Source organism: Microplitis mediator, chromosome 6 (assembly GCF_029852145.1).
Source record: "Microplitis mediator isolate UGA2020A chromosome 6, iyMicMedi2.1, whole genome shotgun sequence".
NCBI lineage: Eukaryota > Metazoa > Arthropoda > Insecta > Hymenoptera > Braconidae > Microplitis > Microplitis mediator.
This window is the reverse complement of record NC_079974.1, coordinates 15,375,109-15,400,857: the sequence shown is the minus strand read 5'-3', so window position 1 is coordinate 15,400,857 and position 25,749 is coordinate 15,375,109. Positions and strand designations below refer to the sequence as shown.

Sequence of the window (25,749 nt, the reverse complement as noted above, 5' to 3'; positions counted from 1 at the left end):
AAAAATCCTTTTTTTCTGTGAATAAATATAAAAAAAAACCTTATTCGTCAATAAATTTTCAGAACAAAATAACTTTTGATTTTTAAATTGACAATCGGATTATTTCGGTATTAGTCGGCTCTGCTCTAAGCAGCCAAGAACAGGCACCCGAACGTACGCCATAATTCATTTATTTATTTATTTAAAATTCATAAATTGTCTTCTATCTGGTACATTCACACTCTTGTCAATTAGTGGTAATTTATGATGATTTAATGATTTATAATTTAAATAATTAGGTCACGTGTCTATAATTGATAGCTTAGACTGTAGAAATGGGCCTCTGAGTGAGTATTTAACAAAATTTGCGGGAATACGGCTGACCTATATATATCCTAGAGGATAAATATATAGTTTGGCACGAGTCCAATGATCCACACAGCTGAGAGTTTTAGTTTGAGCTTAAGCTTTAGCTTTTATTTAGTATATGTGTTATGTGTGATGTGTAATGTATGCAGTGGTCCGTAGTATCTGAGTTGCTGATGCTGAGCTGTAAGCTGTTGCCCGTAATAGCAACCCCCGTCAGTTCAACCACGCTTACTTGATGGCGGGACACGCGGAATTACTCTTACGTTATAATATCATATATTATTATTATTACATTATTTTTATACAGTATTTAACTTAATAAAATATATAACTTAAACTAAATCATTTAATAAATTTAATAATCCGTAATATTAAAAAATAAATGTCTCGTCTGTCTCAGTACGATAATAAATTTTTAATAAATTAAAGTAATTTTAATTTTGTTTTTTAAATATTTTTAAGTTTGAATTATTTTAAGAATTTTTATCATATCTCTTTTCTAAAATTTGTTTACGTTATACATATATATATATATATATATATATCTATATACCGATGACACTGAAATAAATTTATGTGAGATTATAAATTGTATTTGAATTTTTAAAAACTAAAGTGATTAAGATACTCGAGAAAAAATTTTTTTATAGTCAATTTAAGTGATTGAAACTAATTTCGAATAATATGTTGGTGCGCTTATGAAAGTTACGTAATCGCGTTAATTTATATATTCATTTATCTTGGATTTAATAGTAGGATTAGTATTAATAAATACGCGGTTTTAAATAATGGCTTAAATAATTATGTATGAAGGTAAAAAAAAGAAGACTTGATACGGAAATAAAAAAGTAAATGGTTTAAAATGTGATAAAAAATGGTTGAGTTATTTTATTTATAAAAAGTATGTAGATAATGTGAGTGAATAAATTTGAAGTTTGAAAAAAAACATCCGGTTTATTGATAAATTGTTATGAAAATATTTTAATTAGTTAATGTAGTCTTATGCGCGTGTTCAAAATGTCTCTATGATAGATCTAAAGATAGACTTTGTTTTAACGAGGTGCGTCATAGAAAATAGAAGTCTGGGTTTAAGTCCTAAATCAATGGCGAGTTTGTGCAGTCTGATTGCAATTATTAAATTAATTGGAATTATTAAAAATATTAATATTAATAATAATAATAGGCATTATTATTATTATAATTATTCGACAATAAGTTAAATATTTAAAATAAAAATGCATCATACGTTTGGGAGCGTTAAGGGGGATTCTATGTGTCCACTTGGTTTTCATCCGCATGTACGATGGCCAACTCGCTGCAAAAGATGTCTCAGGTGCTTATTAATTTAATAAAAATATCTATATTTACTATTTTTAACTTTCGCTATAAAAAATTGGTAGTGAATTCGGATTTTATTCAAATCCGAATTCACTCGTAGTTCCGGAGTTTTTAAAAAATTAACTCCGCATATGGAATAAATTCGGAGTTTGTTTTTCAGCGAAGTGACTTCGGAGTGATTTGGATTTTATTTTAATTCACATTCACTCCGATTCAGAGTTTTAATATTCAAATAATCTCCCTTTAGGAGTTAATTTCACTCCGAGGGAATTAAATAAATAAGCAGTCACCCGATTCACATTCACTCCGGATTTAATCCGCGTTCAATCCGAAAATTTTTTACAGTGTATATGATTGTAAATATAAAAAATAACTGATAAATTTTACTAAAATAATTCAGAGATTACAAAGATCACTCTGGAAAAAGAACAAGTTTAAAAACAGATACATCATCAACACCAAGTTTGTCACGATGGGAACCGTCACCAAATAGATCAAGTGAAAGTCCGGAGTCTAGAAGAACTTGGGCATCGACGTCAAACTTGATAAAAGACGAAAATTCATCAAAAACTCCAGTGACAACGTCAGTCTCAGCAGAATGGAGCTCGGCAATTGATCTTCCCAGTCTGGTCGAGTCGTCCAAGCCGACCTGGGAGTCGGACAAGCAGCCAACACGACCTAAAAGCTTCACCGGGAGCAAAGCCGACAGCTACACATTTCGACGTCACTCCATTGATGAGACGGCGCTTCAGAACAACGACCGGCCACCCGCGAAGCTCCAGATCAAGCAGGTCATTGATAAGACTTCTAGTAATTCTGAAAACGATGTAGAGTTTATTATTCAGGTGTGTCTCGATATTTAATTTATTAATTGCTTGCACACCCCGTAGAAGTAGAGCCAAAAGTAGGTGATTTCATGTAGTTTGTTATGGTCATTATTTTTATTTTCATTTCATAATACAGTCGACTACCCGTCATAAGTCTGGTCTAGGGGACGTAGGGGAAATTTTTCTTGGAATTTCAGTCTTTCCACTACCGTGCGTTTAGTTTTGTTCTCGACGACTCGTTATAAGCCTGTTTTATTTTATATGATTTCAAACGTCATATTTACGGTTTGTTACATACGTCAGTACCCCGATTTTTCTAGTGCTTATAGCACTAAAATAAATACTCATCTTTTTACACTAATAATAATTTTAATGGAAAAAATTATGATGACAACGGTATTAATTACAGTAATAATAATAATAATAATAATAATAATTGTTATTGTTCAACATAATGCTCAATAAAACTTTTGAATTGCAAAAGGAGCTTTAATTGTAATTAATAATTAAAATTATCAACAATAATTTATATTTTTCTTAAAATTGATTAAATTATTATCCACGAAGCATCGATAGTAAATTTTCATCATTAATTTTGATATTTTTTCCTATTGTTAGTTTGAAATTTAGAGAATTTTTACGGCGGCTTATAACGGAATGTCTGGTACAAAACTCAAAGAAGTGGTTAAATGGGAGTTGTTTGGAATCAGTACCTGCCGATTGAGTGGAAGAGGCTTATAACGGGCAGGCTTATGACGGGGAGTCGACTGTAAAAATTATTTATTATTAACGAGTGATGTTTAATTATTAATAATAATTATTATAAATGTAGAAATAGATTATGATTTATTATTATTAATGTTGGATATCTAGGTGAGAAAGGCGGATTTTAAAAGGGATTTAGATAAAAATAGCAAAGATAATAATAATAGTCGTGAAATGAATGAATTGGAAAGTCTCAAGGCTCAGCTAAGTGATATGAAGGCACGATGCGAGAGGGTTGAAAAGGAGAAAAGCGAAATACTTTTTCGAAGATTAGGGACTATAGATTCTGCTAAAACACCAAAGAGTACTGAAATGTCGAGGCTACAAAAATCACTTCAAGAATTGCAATCAAAGAATGAAGGTTTGAAATTAAATACTAATTTCACTCAAAATTAAATGATGAAAATTATTATGAAAATGATAAATTACATGTACATTTTTTTTTGTTTATTTATGTAGCCTTGAATGAGGAAAAGATGACTCTGCTTGCGCGGCTTAAAAATATTGAAAAAGGCAGTGAATCTAAAGGTGGCAAGAGCGAGAGAGAAAAGGCCACTGAGGAGCTCAAGTCGAAGCTCAAGGCCGCAGAAACTCTTTGCGAGAGTCTTATGGATGAGAATGAGGACATGAAGAAAGAAATACGGGAATTGGAAGAGGAAATTTATGAGATGCAGGATAACTTTAGGTTATTTTTATACTTTTACTTTTAAGAAAAAAAACATTTTATTGATATTTATATTTATTACCTCCACAAATCATTTTAAGTAATTACTTTCGTTTTTTTTATAACAAATCGCTGCTATTAATATTGTAGAGAAGAACAAGCCGATGAGTACACAGGGTTGAGGAAGACTCTAGAGCAGTCAAATAAAAACTGCCGAATTCTTTCCTTCAAATTACGAAAGCTGGAGCGCAAGACTGAGCAGTTAGAGGCCGAAAAAAGTGAATTAGAAAACAAACACGACGAGGTTTTATGTCTTTATTAATTTTATCGATTCTTTTCAATTTGTCTTATTAAAATAAAGGGCCCCATTATTGACACTGTCCCAGATTCTGAGACTTTCAACTTTATTTTAAATATAGAATATCGAAGTTCGAATTTTCAAATTTTATAGGCTAAAATTTATTCAACAAATTACGTTTAATTCCTAATTGATAACAACTGAGAGTAATTTTTTTAAAATTCATATCTCGGCGAAATGACGACTACGTTGCCTTTTTTCCAATTAATGCTTTAATTTTTTTTAATCAATTAATAAAATTTTGATACGCTTATGACACTTGAAAGTTTTTAAAAAGTGGGGGGCACTTTCTGAGAATTCCTTTGTGTCAGAAACTAGGTCTTCAAACATCACTTTTTTAAACATTAATTTAAATTATTAATAAGCTCCAAATAATTATTTTTCACTTATGTCCTTATTTAAAAATTCTAAACTTGTTTATTATATAAACTACTGTTTATTTAAATGGAATTTTAAATTAGTTCTTATAGAATAACCTCAGCTGTCACTCTTAAAGTGTCAGAAACAGGGCCCTTTACCTTAATTAGAAAATGATTTGTTTTATTTTAGATCAGAAAAGTTGAAGAGGTCCTCAAAAAACTTGGCGGTGAATTTAAAAACCGAGGGCCTAAGTCCAATGACCATCCATCCAAAGTACAGTTACGAAAGATGCTGGAGGACGTGGAAAAAGAATTAGGTATTAATTTAATTTTTTTTTTAATATTTTCATGACAAACAAATTTTTTTCTTTTCAGGAGAAGTTTATACTGTTTTTGGTGACATAATTAATCTTTGTATTGATTCACCTTCTGCAAGAGGACAAGACAGTTCGTTAAAACTCGATAAATTAGTAAAAGAAAACGAATTGTTGCAACAGAAATTAGATAATGCGTTGCGTGATTTAGCCAAAGAGAAAGAATTGAATAAATCGGAAACTAAAAGTGACCCACAAAGTTGTGAGTTTGTTAAATTTTTTAAATTAATCGTGTGATTTTAAGTATGAAATAAATGAGGGTAATGATGGGATTTAATGTTTTTAGTGAGAAAAAAACTAAACGAAGTGACAGCGGGCAGAGAGTCGGATCGTAAAATTTGGGATGCGGAGAAATTAAAATTACAAGATGAAAAAGAGAAACTTAAATCAAAATTACTATCACTGTCTGCCGAAAAGCTTAAGGTTTATAATGAAGTTTTACAGTTGAAAAAGGATTTAGAAACAGCAACGTCATCGGAGAAAAATAACGCTAAGATGGAAGTAACTGTAAATGAATTAAGAAAAGAATTAAATGCTGAGAGAGAACGATGTAAGAAGTTACAAGACGATTTAACAACGTCAACTGAAAAAGAAAGTCGAATGTTGAAGAATGCTGCCAAAGTAATTTATTATTATAATTTTTAATATTTAATAAGAATTTAAAAAAACATTTTTTATTTTTCAATTGATAAAAATTGATTTTTATTTTTTAACTGACCTTTAAAATTTCTTTTTTTTAATTTTTCTTCAGCTGGAGCAATCAAAGTCATTAGTAGAAAGTGAGTTGAAGAAATTGAAAACGGAATTTGAAACTATTAAATCTTCAACGTCAATGAAAGTGGCCAAAGCGACCGCTGAATTAGCCGAAGTTAAGAAAGAGAGAGATAAATTTAAGACACAACTTGAAGAAGATAAACTGACTAGAGACAATGAACTCAGTAATTTGAAGAAAAAAATTTCAGCTTTGGAGAAAGCTGGCGCTAATGCTAAAAAAATGACTGAGCTTAAGCAAACATACACTGAAAAAATTACAAGTTTGTGTTTTTTTTATTTATTTATTCTTTTAATATATTTTACTTTGTCTTAAACTCTTAGTTTACTATGACATTTGTTTTCGGGTTGTAGTCTTAGAAGAAGAGATTAAAAAAGGTCAGGAGTTGTTTGATGACTTGCATACAAAACATGCAGCTTTGCAAGATGCGAAACGAGAGCTGGAGAATCAAGTTGAGATTTTAAATAGGTAAATAATGAATTGTTTTGTAAAATATATGGCGGAGTTCAGTAAACTTCGGATGGTAATTTTTTTAAAATTTTTTTATTTATTTTAGTCAATTGGTAGACTATAAAAATCAATTAGAAAATACTGTTGAACGCGTAAGATATCTCGAAGAAGCAAATCGTCTTAAAGAAATCACTTGGACGAAAGAAAAATCTCGATTGGAGGTACGCAATTAATTATTAAGGGCATTTTTAGACAGTGCTTCTGTGTTAAAAATTTTCAGACTTTCGACTCTTGTAAGTATCGAAATTTTATCAATTAATTAAAGGTATATAATTTTTAAAAAATTATTTTCAGTTGATATCAATTAGGAGTTGAATGAAATTTGTTGGATAAATTTTAGCCTAAAAAATTTGAAAATTCGAACTTCAAAATTGACATGAAGATTTTACTGAAATTTCGTTTAACTCCCAATTGATATCAACTGTAAGTAACTTTTTTAAAATCTATATCTCAGCAAAATTGCAACTACACAAAAAAAAATAATTTATTGGCGCAAAAAATTTTTTCTTATTCCAAGAAAATTTATTCTCTAAGAAAAATTTTTTGGGATAAGCAAAAATTTTTTGTACCAAGAAATCCTTTTTTCTGTGATTTGCAATGTTAAACTCCCATAAGAAGGGCGATTCAAAAGTATTCAACGTATTCAAAAGCATTAAAAAGTATTAAAATTTTAATTTTTCTAATCGTTTCAAATCGTTTCTTTTAATAAGGGTTGTCCTTTTTTCAATTAACGGTAAAAATTTTTTTTAATTAATTGCAAAAATTTGGATACTTATGACAGTTGAACTCATTAAAAATTTTTAAAAAGTGGAGGCACTGTCTGAGAATGATCTTAAATAAAATAATAATTTGTCCTGGTTAAATAAATAATTTATTAATTAAGTTGTTGTTGCTATCATGTAATTTCAGGAAATGCTCCGAGAACGTGAGAGGTCGTCGACAATTAATGGACAATTAGAAGAATCCAAAGAAGAAATTAGTCGGATTGTAAAAGAAAATGAATCTTTGAGAATTCAATTAGAGGACGTAAGAAGAATAGTGAGTACTTATAGTAATTATAATAATAATAACAATAATGTACATTTATATAAATAGTAAAAAAATAAAAAACAAAATGTTTCAGAACGATGACTTGACAAGTAAATTAAATGATTACAATGCCGTGAATAAGTTTCAACGAAATTTATCAGCCGACACTTCAGCGCTCGACGCCGAGTTACGAAAGACCAAGAGTTTGCTCGCCGACGCGGAGAAGGCTCGAAAGACAGATCTTGCACAGTGTAAAATGCGTTATGAGCACAGAATAAAAGCAATAAATGACGAAATACAGTCAATACAAAATCAATTGTCGCGTTATAAACGTGAAAGGGACACTTACAAGCACATGATGGAAGGCGCGCAGAAGACTATCGCCGAGCTCAAGGCAACTCGTCAACGAAGACCCTCTACGACATCAATTGGAAAATCAGATGAGGTCACTTCCCTCTGTGTCATTCTCTATTTATTATTTATTTATTTAGCAATAAATAAATGTATTAATTGTCGCATTATAAGTATTTTTATTTATTATCGACAGGACGAAGAGTCGACCGGTACAAATGTCTCTACATTAGAGCAGCAGATCAGTATGATGGAAGACGAGCTATCAGAAAGTAAATTGGAAGCTTCAAAGCTCAAGACTGAATTAGTGTCTGAGCGATCTGGCTGGCAGATTAAAATGTCTGAAATGCAGTCAAGAATAAATGAGGTAGCATTTATTATTATTATCATTATTATTAAATTTATAATTAAGTAATCATGCGGTAAAAAAATTTTAAATGAAATATTAAATGAATGGGTAATAGTTTTTGATGCAAAATAAATAATTTAGCTTTGTTGTAATAAATATTTAAAAATGATAAGTAAATATTGAGTTACAGCTGGAGGAGGAGCGAATTTTAGCAAGCGGTAGAACAAAGATTCCAGGTTTGAAGGCACGGATCGAGCTTGCCTGGCAGAAAGAGCGAGAAGAACAACAGAGGCTGTTACAAGAGACCGCAACTCTTGCCAGGGATTTACGCCAGACATTGTACGAGGTAAGTAACAAGTAACGTGTAGTGAGGTTTGTTAAAACAACAAAAGCAACAGTAATAACTACGGTAACAACAACTACAACAAGAGTAATAATAATAAAAGTATAAATAGTACGTATCGTATTGGAAGCTTTGTTGTTGGATCGGGTTGTGGATAGTGCCCGGGTATGTCTGCATGTGGGCGTACATTTATCAACTCGTCTCTCGTTAAAGGTCGAGCGGGAGCGTGACAAGGAGCGTCTGGAGAACAAGCGTCGTCAGGATCAGATGAAGAAGATATTCGATGAAGAGAAGGACGAGAGCAAGAAGAAATTGATCGAGGTTAATTATTTACTTTATTGTCATTATTATTTTTCTTTTTTTTTTTTATCAATCAATTCATTTAACGCTTGAGGAGTTGTAATTATTGTGTCACTTTTAATGTTTATTTACTGATGTAGTTGCAATGTGACCTTCTGGAGCTAAGGGATGCCCACGCGAAGCTCAGGACAAGTAACGAGAAAATGAGACGCGAGAAGGAGAGACACGAGAGAGAAAGAGAGGAGCTTAAGGATTTGATTATGAGTAAAAGACGCATGGAACAAATAGAAGCGAAAAATATGAATATTTTGCTGAGACAAGTTGATGATTTAATGAAACTGTTCCCGGAGCTGAGTGGCAAAATTGATGCCGCTAAAACTCCGGATAATTATACTCCGACACCACCGCGAAGAACTAAGGGACCAAAGTCACGCGAATCTTCACCGATGCTCGAGTCTAAAGAAGACATTAAAGGTTTCACTTTTTTATAAGTTGATGTAGTAGATGAATTATTGATCTACGTTTGAATTATTGATGAATGAATGAATGTTTTTTTTAGCTACGATAAATTTGAGCGGCAAGACAGAAAAACTTGAGTACACGATCAGTAAACTAATGGAAGTAGCTAAAGAATTGCAAGAATCGAAGAAGGTATTGGCTGGAAGTGATGTTTCATCGAAGAAAAAACTCACTAAGAGGTATTAGTTGTTTATTTATTCAGCTGGATGAATTTTCAAAAAATGATGAGCTTGTAAAAATAATAAATGTGAATTAAATTTTAGATCTAGTTCTATTGATGATGACAGCGGACGTGGCTCTTCGACGTCAACTCGCTCCAAACCGACTCTCAAACGTAAGAGTTTATCTTTAGAACAGACCTCTGGAAAAAACGACCAATCGATTTGGGGAACTGATAGCAACGTTTCGAGCATACAGTCATTAGATTCGGAAGTTGATACTCGACATTTTAGTCTTCAAAGAGACTCGAGTATTGACAGGTAAATATACCCGAGTGTTTATTTATTAAATATTTTCTTTCTGATATAAATAAAATAAATGATATTTTCAGTCGGCTGTCTGGAGGATCAACGAAGAGCGAAATGATTCAGCGGGATAAGAAATATAATAAAAATATAATTAGAAAAATAACAACGAAACTAACAAAGTCTGCGAGTGTTGACGATCCCAACAGTTCTTTCGATTTTTCTATACAGGTAATTAAATTAATAAAAATTATTTTGTCGTTATAAGTACACTGTAAAAAACCGGAGTAAGTCCAGGCGATGTAGGTGTTAAATTTCAACACCGAAAGTGGTGTTAAAATAACACAGCCGCCGGTGTAAATATTCTTTACCGGTGTTAATAAAATTTCCCGGTGTTAAAATATTTTTCGGTGTTGAAAATATTTTACTTTGTGAATATTTTTACGTATTCGATCACGAAAGTTAAACAGTATTTTTATTAATTAATTAAATTGTTGATAATTGAAATGGTGGGCGTGTAGTTGTGTAATTTTTAAATAAATTACGTATAACATAACTAATTATTTAAATGAGTACATAGCAAAATTGAAATTACCTTCAGATAATATTCATTTAATTTTTATATTTTTTTATATATAATACATTTGTTTTTCTAATTTCTATACGTGGATTTTTTTTTACACCGATTTAACACCGGTATTTTAACACCGCTCTTTTCAATATATGAGTGGAATTTGATGATTTATTTATATATTTTTATTTAGACTTCGGGATCAGAAGCAAGTATAGATGAAACTAAAGTCGAGAAGAAAAATTTGAAGAAAAAATTAAGTGCTATGTTTAAAAGAAGTTCTTCTAAAAGTAATGGGTAAGTTGGTTTAATTCAAGTCTTTATTCTCATATAAATATATCAGATAAATATTATTTATATATTTTTATCGTTAATGTCTCGGAAGTTTGGATAAAAAATCCTGTTCGGAGGACACTAGCAGACCCGCCTCGAGGGCATCCAATGTGTCGAAGAGATGAAGAGATACCAGTAATTATAAGTGTATGATGGAAATATAAAAAATATAAATAACTGAATCTAGTTACCCTGACATTCAGCATAGCATTTACCTTGTGGTCAGCTATTATCCTGCATTACGGATGTCTTTGTATCTTATCGGCAGTTCTACTTGACATAAGTTGTCTTAAAAGTGTTATTGTTATAAATAAAACATAGGAATGGTAATTGAAAGTGAAATGTAGACTTGGTAATTGCTGTCACACGCACATAAATGCACTTTTTAAAATATCTTTGATGCATCTTTCATTACTTTCCCAGCGGCTTATGAGAATTGTGACAAGGACATAAAACGATGAGGAATCATTGTGGTTTTATTATAAAAATAACACATGTATCAAGTGCGTGTGAATCCGGATGACTAACTCAACACTTTAAGGTCTGCTAAAATAATTCGAATAATAAATTAATTAGACTGTAAAAATGCGGAGTGAATTCGGATTTTACTCGGAGTTCAGAGTTTAAAAAAAAAGTTACTTCACATGCAGAATAAATTGGGAGTTTGATTTTTCAGCGAAGTGATTTCAGAGTGATCTGGATTTTATTCGAATCCGCATTCACTCGTATCTGGAGTTTTAATATTAAAATATATTTCCCTTCGGAGTGAATTTTACTTCGAGGAGATTAAATCCACTCCGCATTTACTCCGGATTCAATTTTTTACAGTGTATTTAAATAAATAAAGTAATTAATTAATAAATAAAAAATGTGGTTGTTTTTAGTTGATATTTTTACCTCTTTTATATGATAATAAACTTCCTTTATTATTTCCCTTCCCTTTAATGTTAGATAAATATTATTACCTTCGAGTATAGATAAATTTATTTTTATTTCCGTTAATGCTAAAATAAATAAATGTCATTCTGACATTTTATTTTATTAATATTAACTTTAATTTCTTGGAAAAATAATTATTATTAAGGATGTCTTTGACACATCAGTTGTATTGGGCTGCATTTAAATGTAATTGTGAATAAAATAGTAGAAAGTTTAAGAATCGTATTATTTATGGTGAAATAAATTAAACTTATGAAGGTATTTTTTTTTATAGATTAATATAAATATTTGAAAATCTGTTCAAGTTTTAAAATAAATTATTTTATTGTTTTTAAAAAATTAATTATTGAGAAATTAATAAAAAAAAATTACGGATATGCGGTGGCATTAAATTGAGTTAAAAACAATAAAATTTATCAGCCAACTTTTCTAAATGATTTGATTGTTAGACAACTGCTGCACTGCATAAAAAATTAACGATCATAAAAATTTACTGGGCAGTTATTTTATTTTACTTCAATTTTATTGACTATAAAATGTAATTTTATTTACGAAAACTTTTTATTTATTTTCTATGCTACCTGATTATGTTTTTTAAATACTTTTTATTGGTATTAAAATATTTTTCCATTGCAGATTAGCTTAAAAATTTTTTTTAGGAATTTTTAAAATTTGTAGAAATTTTTTAATTGACATTTGTTAGTTAATTTAGAATAAAAAATAAAAACTTGCTTAGAAAAAATGAATTTTTTCTAAAATTAAAAAAATAAAACTATTAAATTTTTAATGCCTAATTACTATTAGATAATAGACGTAAAAAAAAAAATAATAATAAATAATTTTCCTTTGAAAACTAATATTTGTATGATGACATAAAAGGTCAACAGTAAACCACATTTTCATATTTTTAATACCAAGATGAAAAGTTATTTAAATCTTCCCACAATATGACTGACATAAGAGTTATTTTAAACATAAATAAATATATAGATAGTGAAAGAACATATTGACAAGTAATGAAAGGTATAAAGTTAATAAAAAATACCAGTCCACTTGATTTGTTGTAATAATAAATTTTTAACTTTTATCTAAATGCTACCTCTCATGAATCTTCGAGGTCTCGGCGGGCAGTTTGAACTTTCAATATCCCAAGGCTTCGGAACTGTCAGAAAACTCATACGCGGTGTAGTAGCGAGTGACGTAAAAGTTGTTGTGGTATCAGCAACAGTGTCTTTTTTTTTAAAACCATTAACACAGCACTCAATTAAAAGTACTAGACTAGCAATGAGGATTCCCGCTCCGAGAACGAGGAACATGCCCTGCGTGTCATCCAGAGCAAGTTGTCTCTCTTCTATAATTACTTTTCGTCGTTTGTAATCCTCTGAGATCTTTATGATAATTTCATAACAACTTTATTATTACATAAATTTTATTTTTAAAATTTAAAATAATAAGTAATAAGTAAAAAAATATTTACTGGAAGACGAGTTCCTTCGGCTGTTCTCTGAATATCCCATTCAACATCACGTATTATTTTCTGACTCAAACCAGATTGTCGGACTCGCATTATTACCGTATCAAAAGGATGAGTGTATACCGAGTCCTTGGGTAATACCAAAGTAACTCCAAAGTTCACCAAACATTCTTTGCTGATATGCATAGCTGATCTTCTTGTCGACCAGCTGCAATTAAAGTCATAAATAATCATCTTGTTAAGCTATCAATATTTCCAATCTCTTATTACTCAAATTACTTGGGAGTATATTCTGCCTGTACATGATAGTCAAGAACAATTTTAGAGCCGAGAAATGTGTAAGACCAAAAGAATGAATCACTTGCATTTCTTACTCCTTCGGTAACTGTTGGTACATATTCGAGAGATTTTAATAATTTAACGGCAACTGGATCTTCAATTGTTGTCCAATTGAACCATTTTTCCCAACCATCATGGTCTAAGTAATAATTATCAATCGGTTATTGATTAATTTTGAAACAAGAAATTAAAGAGCGAATGAAATTTTTAATTGCTACCTAAAGTTGCAACATCGTAACCTTCATCTAGAAGTTGATCAATAGTGTCTATTGATTCTGGAAACATTGGTACTGTAATAAATGCCATTATTGATCCAGTGTAACAAGATGTAATAATTATTGTAAATGCCCAGTAGACACCTTGTTAAAAATATATTATATATTTATTAGACTGATTCAAAAAATCTATTTTTTTTTTTCAAGGATTTGACTTTCAAAAGTTTCAGTAGGGTAAAAAAAAAATGCCTGCTGAAACTAGAGCTCTTAAACATTGAGTACTTGGTAATTGCAATTTTCCGTTTCCCGTTTGAGTAACATGGGAAAAAATTTAACAAAATTTGGAATTTTATAACTCACCAACAAAGGCGTATACCGGAAAGATCAATACATAATTTTGAAGAGAATTAAATGCTGTACAATAAAAGTCTTATCATTTTTTGAATAATTCTGTATTTCAAAGGTGATTTGAGGTCACAGTTGAATTTATAGAATTTTTACTAGTTTTCGACTTTGCTGGTGGAACTATCAAACTCAATACAAAATGTCATAGAACCTTTTTTGTAGACCGTTTCATTTCCAACAAATTATCTTTTACAAACTTTTCAAAATTTCTGAATGCTCTTCAGTTATTTGCATTAGAATTGAAATCAGTCATAATACGACTTTTGGAGCTTATTGCTTTTGAATGCCAATAACTGAAGAGCATTCAGAAATTTTTAAAAATTCATGAAAGATAATTTGTTGGAAATGAAACGGTCTACAAAAAAGGTCCTATGACATTTTGTCATAAGTCTGATAATTTCACCAGAAAAGTCGAAAAATAGTAAAAATTCTATAAATTCAACTGTGACCTAGAATAACTTTTGAAATATTCAATTTATCAAAAAATAATAAGAGACTTTTTTTGTAGAGCATTGAATTCTCTACAAAATTATACATTGATCTTTCCGGCATACATCTTCGTTGGTGAGTTATAAAATTCCAAAATTAAATAAAAATTTTTCCCGTGTCATTTAAATGGAAAATGGAAAATTTGCAATCAAGAAGTAAATGTTGACATTAAGAGCTCTAATTTCAGCGTTTTTTTTACCCACTGAAATTTTTGAAAGAAATAAATAATTGAATTTATTTTTGTACCAATAAGAAGAGCCGTCGAATTTTTAGCAAATCCATTAGGATTTAAAGGATTTTTAACAACAAAACTGTTGGTAAATGTACTGAACACAAACCAAAACATGTGTATAAATCTGCTAGGACGAGTTATCAAGGAGCGCAGACTGTAATCACTGTTGATTGTCAATGGGATAATGGCAATAAAGTAAACAATGCATATGAGAACCCAGACGCCTGGTTGAAAGGGTCCCATGACAGCTCGATACTTGGGCAATGCTAATGATGATGAAGAAATAAATGCAGCGCAATCTTCCATGTGAGACACGGATGTATCTAAGACTGATGTAATATTGGTCGTTTTGTAAATACCGCCGGCTGCTACAGATGCTTTTCCGGTGATAACATCCGCTGTGGCAGCGTAAACTGGACTAGACATCATAAATTATAATTAATTGATCGGATGATAAATGTCAATAGACGAGCTAATGTATATTTAAACATGTAGATAAAAATAATAAGTTGAATGAGTTGTTGTTTATGTAAATGTAAACCTGTTAATTGTAACGGGATCACGAAAGTCGGCGGTAAAATTTAAAGTTTTGCTGAGCAATTGTATCATACGTATGTCGATTCCGTCCCAATCGATTTTACTCCCAGTTATTACATTCCTAAATCAATATGATACTTGTTAATAATAGAATAAAGACGGTGATTCAATGATTTATAAGTATTGTAAAGAAATACAATAAGTATATGCTCGTGTGTTTGATTGATGATAAATAACTTACGTTCTAATGGCAAAAGGAGGCTGGTGGGCGGTCGCAATGAGTAATCTGTGGCCCTTGAAACCACCGCTGAGTTTCTTGGGAAAGAGATCGATTGCCTTTTGTGTCATACGATCTCCAATCCATGAAGTCAAAAGAAATGGAAAACTTGCACCGCTTCCGTCGACGTAAAGTTTGTGGGTATACAATAAATATGATCCTTGCTACTTAAATAGATTTATGAAAAATCATTTAGTTTTGACTTGCTTTTGACTAAGTTGTCTTACTTAGTACCGATTTACGCTAACTAAGTCATATTCAAGTCAAGTTTGACTTGGATTTGATTTAGTTGACTTCAGGGGGATCACTAGTGTGACCGCCTGATAAAAAGATGATTTTCGATAATTTTTTTAAAGAAAACTATTGCATGGAATGTTTTAATGATTTAAAGGTATATTTTTGGATATATAATAAATACTAGATAAAATTTTTGGACCAAAAAATTCCAAATTCAGCAAGTTAATTACAATTTCCCAACGCTTCAAAAGAAAGCAGAGTTTTAAAAAAAAATTTCAAATTTTGCGCAAGAATTTGATGATTTTTGACCTGCCAAAATTACATTTTTGATTCGATCGAAAAACTGGAGTTTCATGGTACGTAGAAACATATATAAAAGAAGCTGCAACTCGAATAAAACCGATCGGGTGATTTATCTTCGAATTATAACTGCAGCAATTTTGAAAAATGTATTTTCGAGAACCGATTAGCGGCTGCTCTTCAGATGGCTGTAACTCAAAAAAACTATTCGAGATATGCACTTTAAACTTTAGTATGTTATTTTTGAAGGTATGAATTATCGAAATAAGCAAAAAAAAAAAAAATTGATTTTTTCAAAATTTCACACTAGTGGTCCCCCTTAAATTTTTAAGTTAAGAAAGTCATATTATAGTTAAAAAAAGTGAGTGTAGCCAAAATCTAGTGAACTAAGTCAAATGCAAGTCAAAAAAATTATGACAGTGAAAACCAAGTTATTTTTTTTATCCGGGTTGAGACATTAATTTGAAATTATTCAGCATTACCTCTGTTCTTTCGCTCATGCTGTGAGTTATTACTAGTAAATTAGTGTAAGATCTAGATGAAAAACTTTTTAAAAATTCTTTAACGATCCACGGTGTTGATTGCGACACAATTACCACTTTGTTTGTTGATTCTTTAGATAAAACTTTGGTTATATCATAAATATTATTCAAAAACATCAAATAGTGATAGCATTTATTTTGACATTTTAGGGGTGATTGATCTAGGGAATTATTTAAATGGTTACGAACGAATGAAACGTCTGATAAATCTCCATTTAAATTATTCACTAATCCCGGATAGTTGGTATTTACTTTATCGTCGTATATCGTAATTACAATGCAGCCGGTGAAATATTCATGGAAAATATGATTAAGAAGACGTCCTAGACTTTCTGATCGTGCTCTTGAGCTGGGATATTGTTTTAAAAATTTTTCTTTACTATTATCCAAGTGATTTGAATACACGACTGCTAGGAAGATTGTAAGGATCATGAAAATTCGCATTGTTGATTGATGTATGACGTATTTTAACTGAAGGATAGAAGTGAAGAACCCTGGATTTATATACTTTGTACAGTTATTTAATATTTATTGGTTATTTACTAACGACCGGGTTTAGAAATGATTGTTGGTAAATAATAAAAGTATATTACGGCTGTGTATTGTTCTAGATACCTTTTCTTAATTGAAAAAAGATTGATTATATTTTATAGTAATCACTTCTTAAAGAAAAAAAAACCAGGAGTTACTGGCCGATGTAAAAAATAATTTTTTTTTGTATTCTATTATTTTGATCTAATTATCATTTCAGATGTTCGTGAACAATAGAAATAAATTTTCTGGCCTTCAGTTCCTTTTCTTTCAAACTTTTCTCGAGAAAATACAGAGAAAAATGAACTTGCTTCGAGAATTTTCGGATTTTTTGTTTCAACAAATCAATTACAAAAAAATGAAAATTAAAAATATGCACATGTAGAAAATTTAAAAAACTATAGATGCAATTTTTTCAAATGTTTTTTTTTTTCCAAATTTATTGTCCAAAAAAAAATCCAAAAATTTTTAGACTTCGGCTAACTTCAGTATCTTGGTAAACAGTAAATTACAAATAATTACCAAATAAGTCATCAGAACGACTTGTCAATGGGATGACTTTTTGAGGATAGAAAATAGAAAATAGAAGACAAATTTTCTATTACCCCGAGGATTAACATCTGTACGTCTTATTTGTATGAAAAAATTTGGCTTTGATATAAAATAAAATTTGTCTTGTCTTTTTTACGTCATCTTTACAACATACGAGAGTTGTCGCTGTGCTACTTGGGCACTTTTAATTTTCGTGAATATCAAGGCCATTTTCAAAATGAATAATAACAGCAACTTTCTCATAGATCCATACACTGTCACCTGTTGCCGGATTTCTAAACTTTATCTTTAATTTTCACTGATGGTAAGCGTTTCATTCAGACGGAAAATTTTAGTATTAGCAATAACATGTGACGGTTAACCGGCACCTGTCTCATATTTGAATTGAACTGTAGTGGACGTCTTTATGGGTGCATTCCGAAATGCGCTGCGAGCAGCTGAAGCGTAGCGCATTTCGAAATGCACTTTATGTATATTTAAATTTTAAAATGAATCAAAATATTAAAAATATTGATAATGTTAAATTAAAAAAAAAATAAATAAAAATATTTTTAAAAAAACACGCAAGTGTTTGAACACACCTTGGTGGGGAAATAATATGCAGAAGGGTGCCTAATACGATTGTAGATTTAATTTAAATTGCTCCAAGTGCATTGCAGTTAAAAAAAATCTGTCTATCGGTTGACCCTGCGGGCCAGCCCTAAAACTTCTCACTCTTTTCGAGCTCGAGGAGCTCGAAAACATTATTGTGGTTACATTTTCAAGCTCTTCGAGCTCGAAAATACTTTTGTATACCATTGTTTTCGAAAAAAACCGTTTTTTAGCATTTCTTTCTCCCACGATATCTCGCGAACGAATTAACCGATTTTGATGGTTGCGGCGGCAATCGACGTATTTTATTGAGTTCTAGAGCTGATCAGATTTTGAAGTCAATCGTATAAGTGGTTTCTGAGAAATCAATAAAAAACTAAAAAAAGAAATTTTTTTTCCGTAATTCATCAATATTTTCGAGTCTACTTTATCAAATTATCTGAAATTTTTAGAAAAGTTGATGGCCAACAAGCTCTTGCGACTGCCATCTTAACCATCCGAATCGGTTCATTGGTTAAAAAGATATAGACCGGTCACACACATACATACATACATATACACACACACACACACACACACACACACACACACACACACACACACACACACACACACACACACACACACACACACACACACACACACACACACACACACACACACACACACACACACACACACACACACACACACACACACACACACACACACACACACACACACACACACACACACACACACACACACACACACACACACACACAGATACTCGGGCATCATTCTGAAAATAGTCAGAATAGTTTCCCAGGACCTCAAAACGTCGACATCTGATGAAATTGCGATTTTTGCAAATCGGGGTGAAAACAATAACTTCCCGAATTTTTCGAAAATCGTCGATTTTTTTAGCGGGAAGTTAAAAATGAAAATTTTTTGGACTTATATGGAATACAACGTTGGTTCTGTTTTTTCTCCCTATTTGTTGGTTTCATCGCGTGCCTGCACAAATGAGTTTCTACTTTAGCTGCACTCTGTAAACATAAATCAAACATATATTTAAACAACACGGTTTCAAGTAAGTAGACGGTTAAATTTAATAAAATTATTCCTTTACACTTCTATCCAACCATTTATTTATTATTATTTGACTTTAGTTTTTTTAAATTGACTTGATATTTAGTACGTAATTTTTTACTACTATTAGTATATTTTTAATAAAATATATATTTTAATTCTTTCGTCAACGGTTTCTCTTAAACGAATGAATCGATTTTGATTTTTTATGGTGGCATTCGGCACGGCTTATAAAATTTTAGAGCTGATTAGATTTTGGAATTAATCCATCGAGCAAATTAAAAGTTATCCAAAAAAACATTTTTTAAAAAATTTTATTTTTGGAATATCTCTGAACGAGCCCTACCGATCAAGCTCAATTTACTTACAGCTTCAAGATATTAACAAGCCGCGTCGAATGACACCTCAAAGATCAAAATCGGCTGATCCGTTCAAGAGTTATGAATATTTACATACGTACGTACGTACGTACGTACGTGCACACATACATACACTCGGATATCATCGTGAAATTAGTCAGGATAGCTTCCTAGAACCTCAAAACGTCAAAATCTGATAGAAATTCGGTTTTTGCAAATCGGACCGAAACCAATAACTTCCCGAATTTTTGAAATTTTCTTAGCGGGAAGTTAAAAAAACCGTCACTTAACTGCTATTTCCCACCAGACGATGCCAGATGATTTTGGTCAAGAACTTGGAAGTTATCAGCATCAGCAATTCGCAACACTTAACACTTAACTGGACTACCGACACTTGGGACAATTTTAATTTTACAAAAACTGCACATTTTAATTAAACAATGACTATGAGCAATAAATTTTATGGATAATTACGCTAATTAACTCCAATACTGTGTTTCAATTCAAACGTAAAGTAAGATCTGGACTACTACTGCCGTTGTCGATGATACTGACTGACGCTATCGAACCGTCAGTTGATACAAAGCAATCGATTTTACGATTCATCGACCACCCCCACTTTAGTGAAAATTTGAACTTTGAATACAGCAACACGCAGTAGCGCCAACTTGGCGCGAAATTTCAAATTGAAATTTATCAAACTTTACTTGTGTCAATAATTATATTAATTAGATTAAAAAATATACTCGAAATTTTTTATTTTCCATCAATAATTTATTAATTATTCTTATTACTTGCGCGGTAAATTTAAATATTCGAAAAATAACTCATTAGAAATGGGAGGAAAATTACAAATCGTAAATCAAAATGAAATGATGGCAGAATATAATAGAAATATTTAAAATATTAAAAAAAAAAAACGCGCAAAAATCGTGCTACTACTACGCTGCGCTTACGCTACAGCTGTTCCCGGCGCATTTCAGAATGCCCTCTATATATTTGCTTAACCTAAATTCAAAATACAGATACGAATAAAAATATACTCAGTTACCCATCATTTTGTTATTTTTTCGATATTAACTAAAACAAAAAGTATAAAAATATGTTTGGTCCTGACTACTGTCCTTGCGAATCTCCAGATCTTTGGAAAGAAGAAGAAGATGAAGATAAATATTTCCCTGAAACCCAATGGTTGGGGGGTTCATTTAATGAAACTTACAGGGATGAGTCTGGAAGCGAAACAAATATAAGGTTTTGATTATTTTTATCCACCTAATAAATTGTTATTAATAGAAAAAAAAAAGTTTTTTTTATTTATTTTAAATTTTCAGTTTCACATTAACTGTTTATTTATATATACATATATTTTGTTTTTCAGTGATGATACAAACAACAGTTCCCAAAATGATGATTTTGATACTCCATCACCACCAAAAAAAATACCACAGTCTACAAATAATTTAGTTGATAAATCATCAAATTCCAGGTAGTAAATTTAAATTTTTTAAAAATTTAATTACATTACTACAAATACTTATCAATAATTATTTTTAAATTAAACGTAGGCTGTAATTCCAATTCATATATTTATTGACAAGATGATAATGTAATTATACTTGTAAGTGAATTTACTTATAATTATATTAAATAATTTCTAACTTTTGACAGCTAATATCAGATGTCATTTGTTGCAAAATTTAATTTTGACATCAAGATGACAATTTATGTTGGAATAATAGATTGGGAATACAGCGGACGTTTAATTGAATTTAAACAATAGATATATTTTTTATTGATTGTTACGAGTGTGAATGTAACACATGAGACAAAATATAAATGTTAAAGAAATTTATAAATTAATTAATTAAAATTAAATTAAAAAAAATTCACGTACTGATTTTCCAATTATCTAAGTACACATTTTTTAATTTTTATTTGTTTATTTAAAAATTTTAACAATTGCCAATTATCAGCTACATTCATATTTATTAATTGTTATATATTTGCAGAAGTATTAACAAAGTTAGTAAAATACATGAGAAAAGTAACCCGGTAAATGATCCTCCAGTACCTAGTGTTGGTGTTGATAATGTGAAGAAAAATAAAATTTACATAGTAGATGAGTCGTCTGATTGTGACAGTGAACCAGAAAATTCAAATGTTAAATCATTGGGTGTAAAAATTCCTCAGAATCGTGATGGACATGTGAGAAGTAGTGAACCAATTTTCCCCGCAGCGAAACCTAGTAATTCAAATATCAAATCACTAATAAAACCTGGATCTCACCAAAGAGTTATGGGTTTTGAAGTAACACCGGATGCTTTACCTGACTCAAGCGATAGTGATGATAATATTAAATCTACTCCTACTAAAAAGACAGTTGCATTTTCATTTTCATTTTCAAAAAATAAAGAAAATTTAAAGAGTGATTTTGATGAAGATATATATTCAAGTGCTGAAGTTAAAAACTGGTTGGAGTCTCACGGGAAATCGCAATCACGATGGATAATTTCTCATGATCAATCGTAAGTTAATATTTTAATGCTGGAGAATTAGATAATTTTCAGTCAGTTACACTAAAAAATTAGGAGTGAATTCGGATTTTATTCAAGTTCGACACTCGGAGTTCCGAAGATTTAGAAAAAATTAATCCGCATACCGAATAAATTGGGACTTTGTTTTTTTAGTGGAGTGATTTCGAAGTGATCTGGATTTTATTAAAACCCGCTTTCACTCCGGATTTAATCCGAGTTCACTCTGCAATTTTTTTTTACAATATAAGAGTTTGTAATAAATAACAATTAATATTTATTATTATTTTAGGAAAAAAAGACGCTTCGAAAAATGGGAGGACTATTGCTTGCTTTATTATATAATCAAAGACAAACTTGTTAATAAGTGGAACTCTCAAAAAGTATGGGAAGAAATGAAGTACCGTTATAATGTACATATTTTAATTACTCTTCAATAATTTATTTACTTATTTACATATTACTACTATGATTATTTTATATGTTTCAGTATTTACCACACAGATCTGCAAAATCTATAGTGAAGCGCTTCGACTCATACATAGTTCCTCAAATTAAAAGTTACGGTTTGCCTGAATCAATACAAGAAGAAATGAAAAATATAATTCGCAAAAAACGTCCTTGGTAACAAATTATTGATTTTTATATTTTATGTTATTTATTCAATTGAATTATATCGTTAAAATAATCTAGTAAACAACTTTTATAAAATTATTTTTGTTACTACTTTTAATAAGAAATTATAATTATTTTTAAATAAATTAAACTTTTATGAAAATTAAGTTTTATTTTTTCAAATACTCGAATACTCGAATTTAATTAAAATATTATTTTGAACTTTAAGTATTTTTAAATAATTCATGAGCTTGCGCCTGACGTCTTACTATACATACATTCTATATTCTACTCTATATATATATATATATATATAATATATTGATGTAATTCGCGCAATACTTATATCAAGTCTATCTAGTATAGCAAAAGAGAAAGGAGAAGGGGATCTCGTCTTTTTTTTATTGAATATAAACTGAAATATAAAATTGCACTACTGTACGCAAGAGGATTCGCGCAATGGCGGGTGTTATAACTCGATGTACTCAGATTCCAAGGAATCAATTAAGTGAGTAAAATGTCACTTATATTATTTGTAATTTAAATTATTTTTTTAAATATGATACTTGTAAATTTACAAATTATCTGGACTCATATTTATAATTAGTATTTTTACTCACATCCTGACACTTGTTCACTTGAAAATTTGACAGGCTTATAACAATAAAAGAAAAAATTTTTTTTTAAGGTCTACTTGGTGTTGTTTTGAGTAACCAGCAGATAAAAAGTTTCGCAGATGCTGCACCGGAAGGCAAAGTAATTTTTTTTAGCTAAATATTAATTTTTAAGTGATTGCACAAGTTGTGCAATAGTCGATTTTTTGTTTGAAAAAAAAAATTTAGATGACATATGGATTGGGATAAATGAAAATGTTGTTTTTTAAACAGAAATTTGGAGGGCCGCTGAATGATCAGGACAGGATATTTACAAATTTATATGGTCGACATGACTGGAGATTGAAGGGATCACTTAGAAGAGGGGACTGGTACAAAACGAAAGAGATTCTTGGCAAAGGATCGGATTGGATTATAAATGAGATAAAAGTGTCTGGTTTGAGAGGTCGTGGAGGTGCTGGATTTCCTTCGGGAATGAAGTGGTCTTTTATGAACAAGCCTTCAGATGGTAGACCTAAATATTTGGTAGTAAACGCTGATGAAGGTGAACCGGGAACATGCAAAGATCGGGAAATTATGCGACATGATCCTCATAAATTGGTAGAGGGCTGTCTGATTGCTGGACGCGCAATGGGAGCTTGTGCTGCATATATTTATATTAGAGGAGAATTTTATAATGAAGCTTCTAACATGCAAGTGGCTATTGCCGAAGCTTATCAAGCGGGATTGATAGGAAAAAATGCGTGTGGTTCTGGTTACGATTTTGATATTTTTGTCCAACGGGGAGCTGGTGCTTACATTTGTGGTGAAGAAACTGCGTTGATTGAGTCTCTCGAAGGCAAACAGGGTAAACCAAGATTGAAACCACCGTTCCCAGCTGATGTTGGTCTTTTTGGATGTCCTACCACTGTAACAAATGTTGAAACCGTCGCTGTTGCACCCGTATGTATTTTAAATATTATTTTTTTTTAGAGTTCTAATATTTAAATTAATGCGTACACTGTAAAAAATTTGCGGAGTGAACTCAGAGTGAATTTGGAGTGAACGCGGAGTGGATGACTTTTTATTTATTCACTCTCCTTCAAAAGTGGTCCTTATTCTCCAAAACTTCTAATCAATTATTTAAATTAATTATAGACCATCTGTCGTCGTGGAGGTTCATGGTTTGCTTCCTTTGGCCGAGCAAGAAACCACGGAACTAAACTGTTCAATATATCTGGTCATGTTAATAATCCTTGTACAGTAGAAGAAGAAATGTCAATACCTTTGAAGGAGCTGATTGAGAGGCATGCTGGAGGTATTATTGGCGGGTGGGACAATTTGTTGGGTGTTATCCCGGGTGGATCATCAACTCCCATTATTCCGAAGAGGTAATACTAGAATAAGAAGTTACTTATTACTAATTACTATAAATATTAATTAAATTTTTTAAAATTTGATAACAGTGTTTGTGATACCGTTCTCATGGACTTTGATGACCTTGTCAGAGTGCAGAGTTCATTTGGTACTGCAGCAGTTATTGTTATGAACAAACAAACTGATGTAATCAAAGCGATTGCGAGACTTATTAGCTTTTATCAGCATGAATCTTGTGGTCAGTGTACTCCTTGTCGAGAGGGAATCAGCTGGATGAACAAAATAATGCATCGGTAAGTAATTTGTTTACAGTGAAAATTAAATTATATTTAACTTTTCTTTTTTTTTTTTTAAAGATTTGTCCAAGGAAACGCGGAGGAGCATGAGATTGATATGCTGTGGGAGCTCACGAAACAAATTGAATTACATACAATTTGCGCTCTAGCTGATGGTGCTGCATGGCCGGTCCAAGGTCTCATTCGACACTTCAGACCCGTAATTGAAGAGAGAATGAAAAAATTTAAAGTATCAGCTGCTAATTAAAGTACTAAGTTTAGAAATAATTAAAGTGAATCTCTTCTAATATTTTGTATAAATTATTTAGACTGATTATTTTTGTACTGATTCTGTCATTATTATTTTATAGTAAAATACAGTAACAGGAAGTACAAATTGTTGGTAAGAATTTATATTCTAATCAATTCTGTATAAAATAAAATATTCTGAGAATTGTTATTTGTTTATAATTTTTTTTGTTTTATCTCACAGTTTTCAAATAATTTTTTTGCTTATTCTTCATAGGTATTAATTAAATAATCAATGAATGAAGATTTTAATCTGTAAATAAATATAATTAAAAGTGAAAATTTTAATTATCATAAAAATATTTAAATAGACATGCTACGAGCGCTGCAGCTCAGCAGCAGACTGTGCAAGTGCAACGTAGTAGCAGCAGCACGATATTTTCGC

General features: G+C 30.8%; 4 protein-coding genes across 4 annotated transcripts; 3 read left to right on the top strand and 1 right to left on the bottom strand.

Moving 5' to 3' along the window:
- The first annotated feature begins 504 nt into the window (after positions 1 to 504).
- LOC130669899 (trichohyalin) lies at positions 505 to 11,430 on the top strand. The gene is made up of 22 exons (XM_057473044.1): positions 505 to 1,681; positions 2,087 to 2,531; positions 3,387 to 3,639; positions 3,738 to 3,963; positions 4,093 to 4,246; positions 4,850 to 4,976; positions 5,035 to 5,235; positions 5,320 to 5,654; positions 5,785 to 6,067; positions 6,159 to 6,273; positions 6,362 to 6,476; positions 7,225 to 7,353; positions 7,439 to 7,789; positions 7,892 to 8,062; positions 8,235 to 8,390; positions 8,601 to 8,708; positions 8,828 to 9,161; positions 9,247 to 9,385; positions 9,470 to 9,685; positions 9,757 to 9,901; positions 10,435 to 10,538; positions 10,627 to 11,430. The coding sequence occupies exons 1-22, from the start codon at positions 1,584 to 1,586 to the stop codon at positions 10,697 to 10,699; spliced, it is 4,278 nt and encodes a 1,425-aa protein (XP_057329027.1). The 5' UTR covers positions 505 to 1,583; the 3' UTR covers positions 10,700 to 11,430.
- Positions 11,431 to 12,410: 980 nt separating this feature from the next.
- On the bottom strand, positions 12,411 to 17,204 carry LOC130669902 (ionotropic receptor 21a). Its single transcript, XM_057473051.1, has 8 exons — positions 16,501 to 17,204; positions 15,446 to 15,645; positions 15,209 to 15,325; positions 14,682 to 15,085; positions 13,545 to 13,685; positions 13,267 to 13,465; positions 12,991 to 13,195; positions 12,411 to 12,901 (listed from the first exon to the last, which is right to left on the bottom strand). The coding sequence occupies exons 1-8, from the start codon at positions 17,002 to 17,004 to the stop codon at positions 12,602 to 12,604; spliced, it is 2,070 nt and encodes a 689-aa protein (XP_057329034.1). The 5' UTR covers positions 17,005 to 17,204; the 3' UTR covers positions 12,411 to 12,601.
- A 3,429-nt stretch (positions 17,205 to 20,633) lies between these two features.
- Positions 20,634 to 23,318, top strand: LOC130669904 (uncharacterized). Its single transcript, XM_057473053.1, has 5 exons — positions 20,634 to 20,915; positions 21,043 to 21,150; positions 21,674 to 22,189; positions 22,488 to 22,608; positions 22,686 to 23,318. Exons 1-5 carry the CDS (start codon positions 20,767 to 20,769, stop codon positions 22,821 to 22,823), a joined length of 1,032 nt encoding a protein of 343 aa, XP_057329036.1. The 5' UTR covers positions 20,634 to 20,766; the 3' UTR covers positions 22,824 to 23,318.
- Positions 23,179 to 25,515, top strand: LOC130669903 (NADH dehydrogenase [ubiquinone] flavoprotein 1, mitochondrial-like). The gene is made up of 6 exons (XM_057473052.1): positions 23,179 to 23,318; positions 23,499 to 23,566; positions 23,698 to 24,366; positions 24,562 to 24,794; positions 24,870 to 25,073; positions 25,137 to 25,515. The coding sequence occupies exons 1-6, from the start codon at positions 23,270 to 23,272 to the stop codon at positions 25,321 to 25,323; spliced, it is 1,410 nt and encodes a 469-aa protein (XP_057329035.1). The 5' UTR covers positions 23,179 to 23,269; the 3' UTR covers positions 25,324 to 25,515.
- Positions 25,516 to 25,749: the final 234 nt, after the last annotated feature.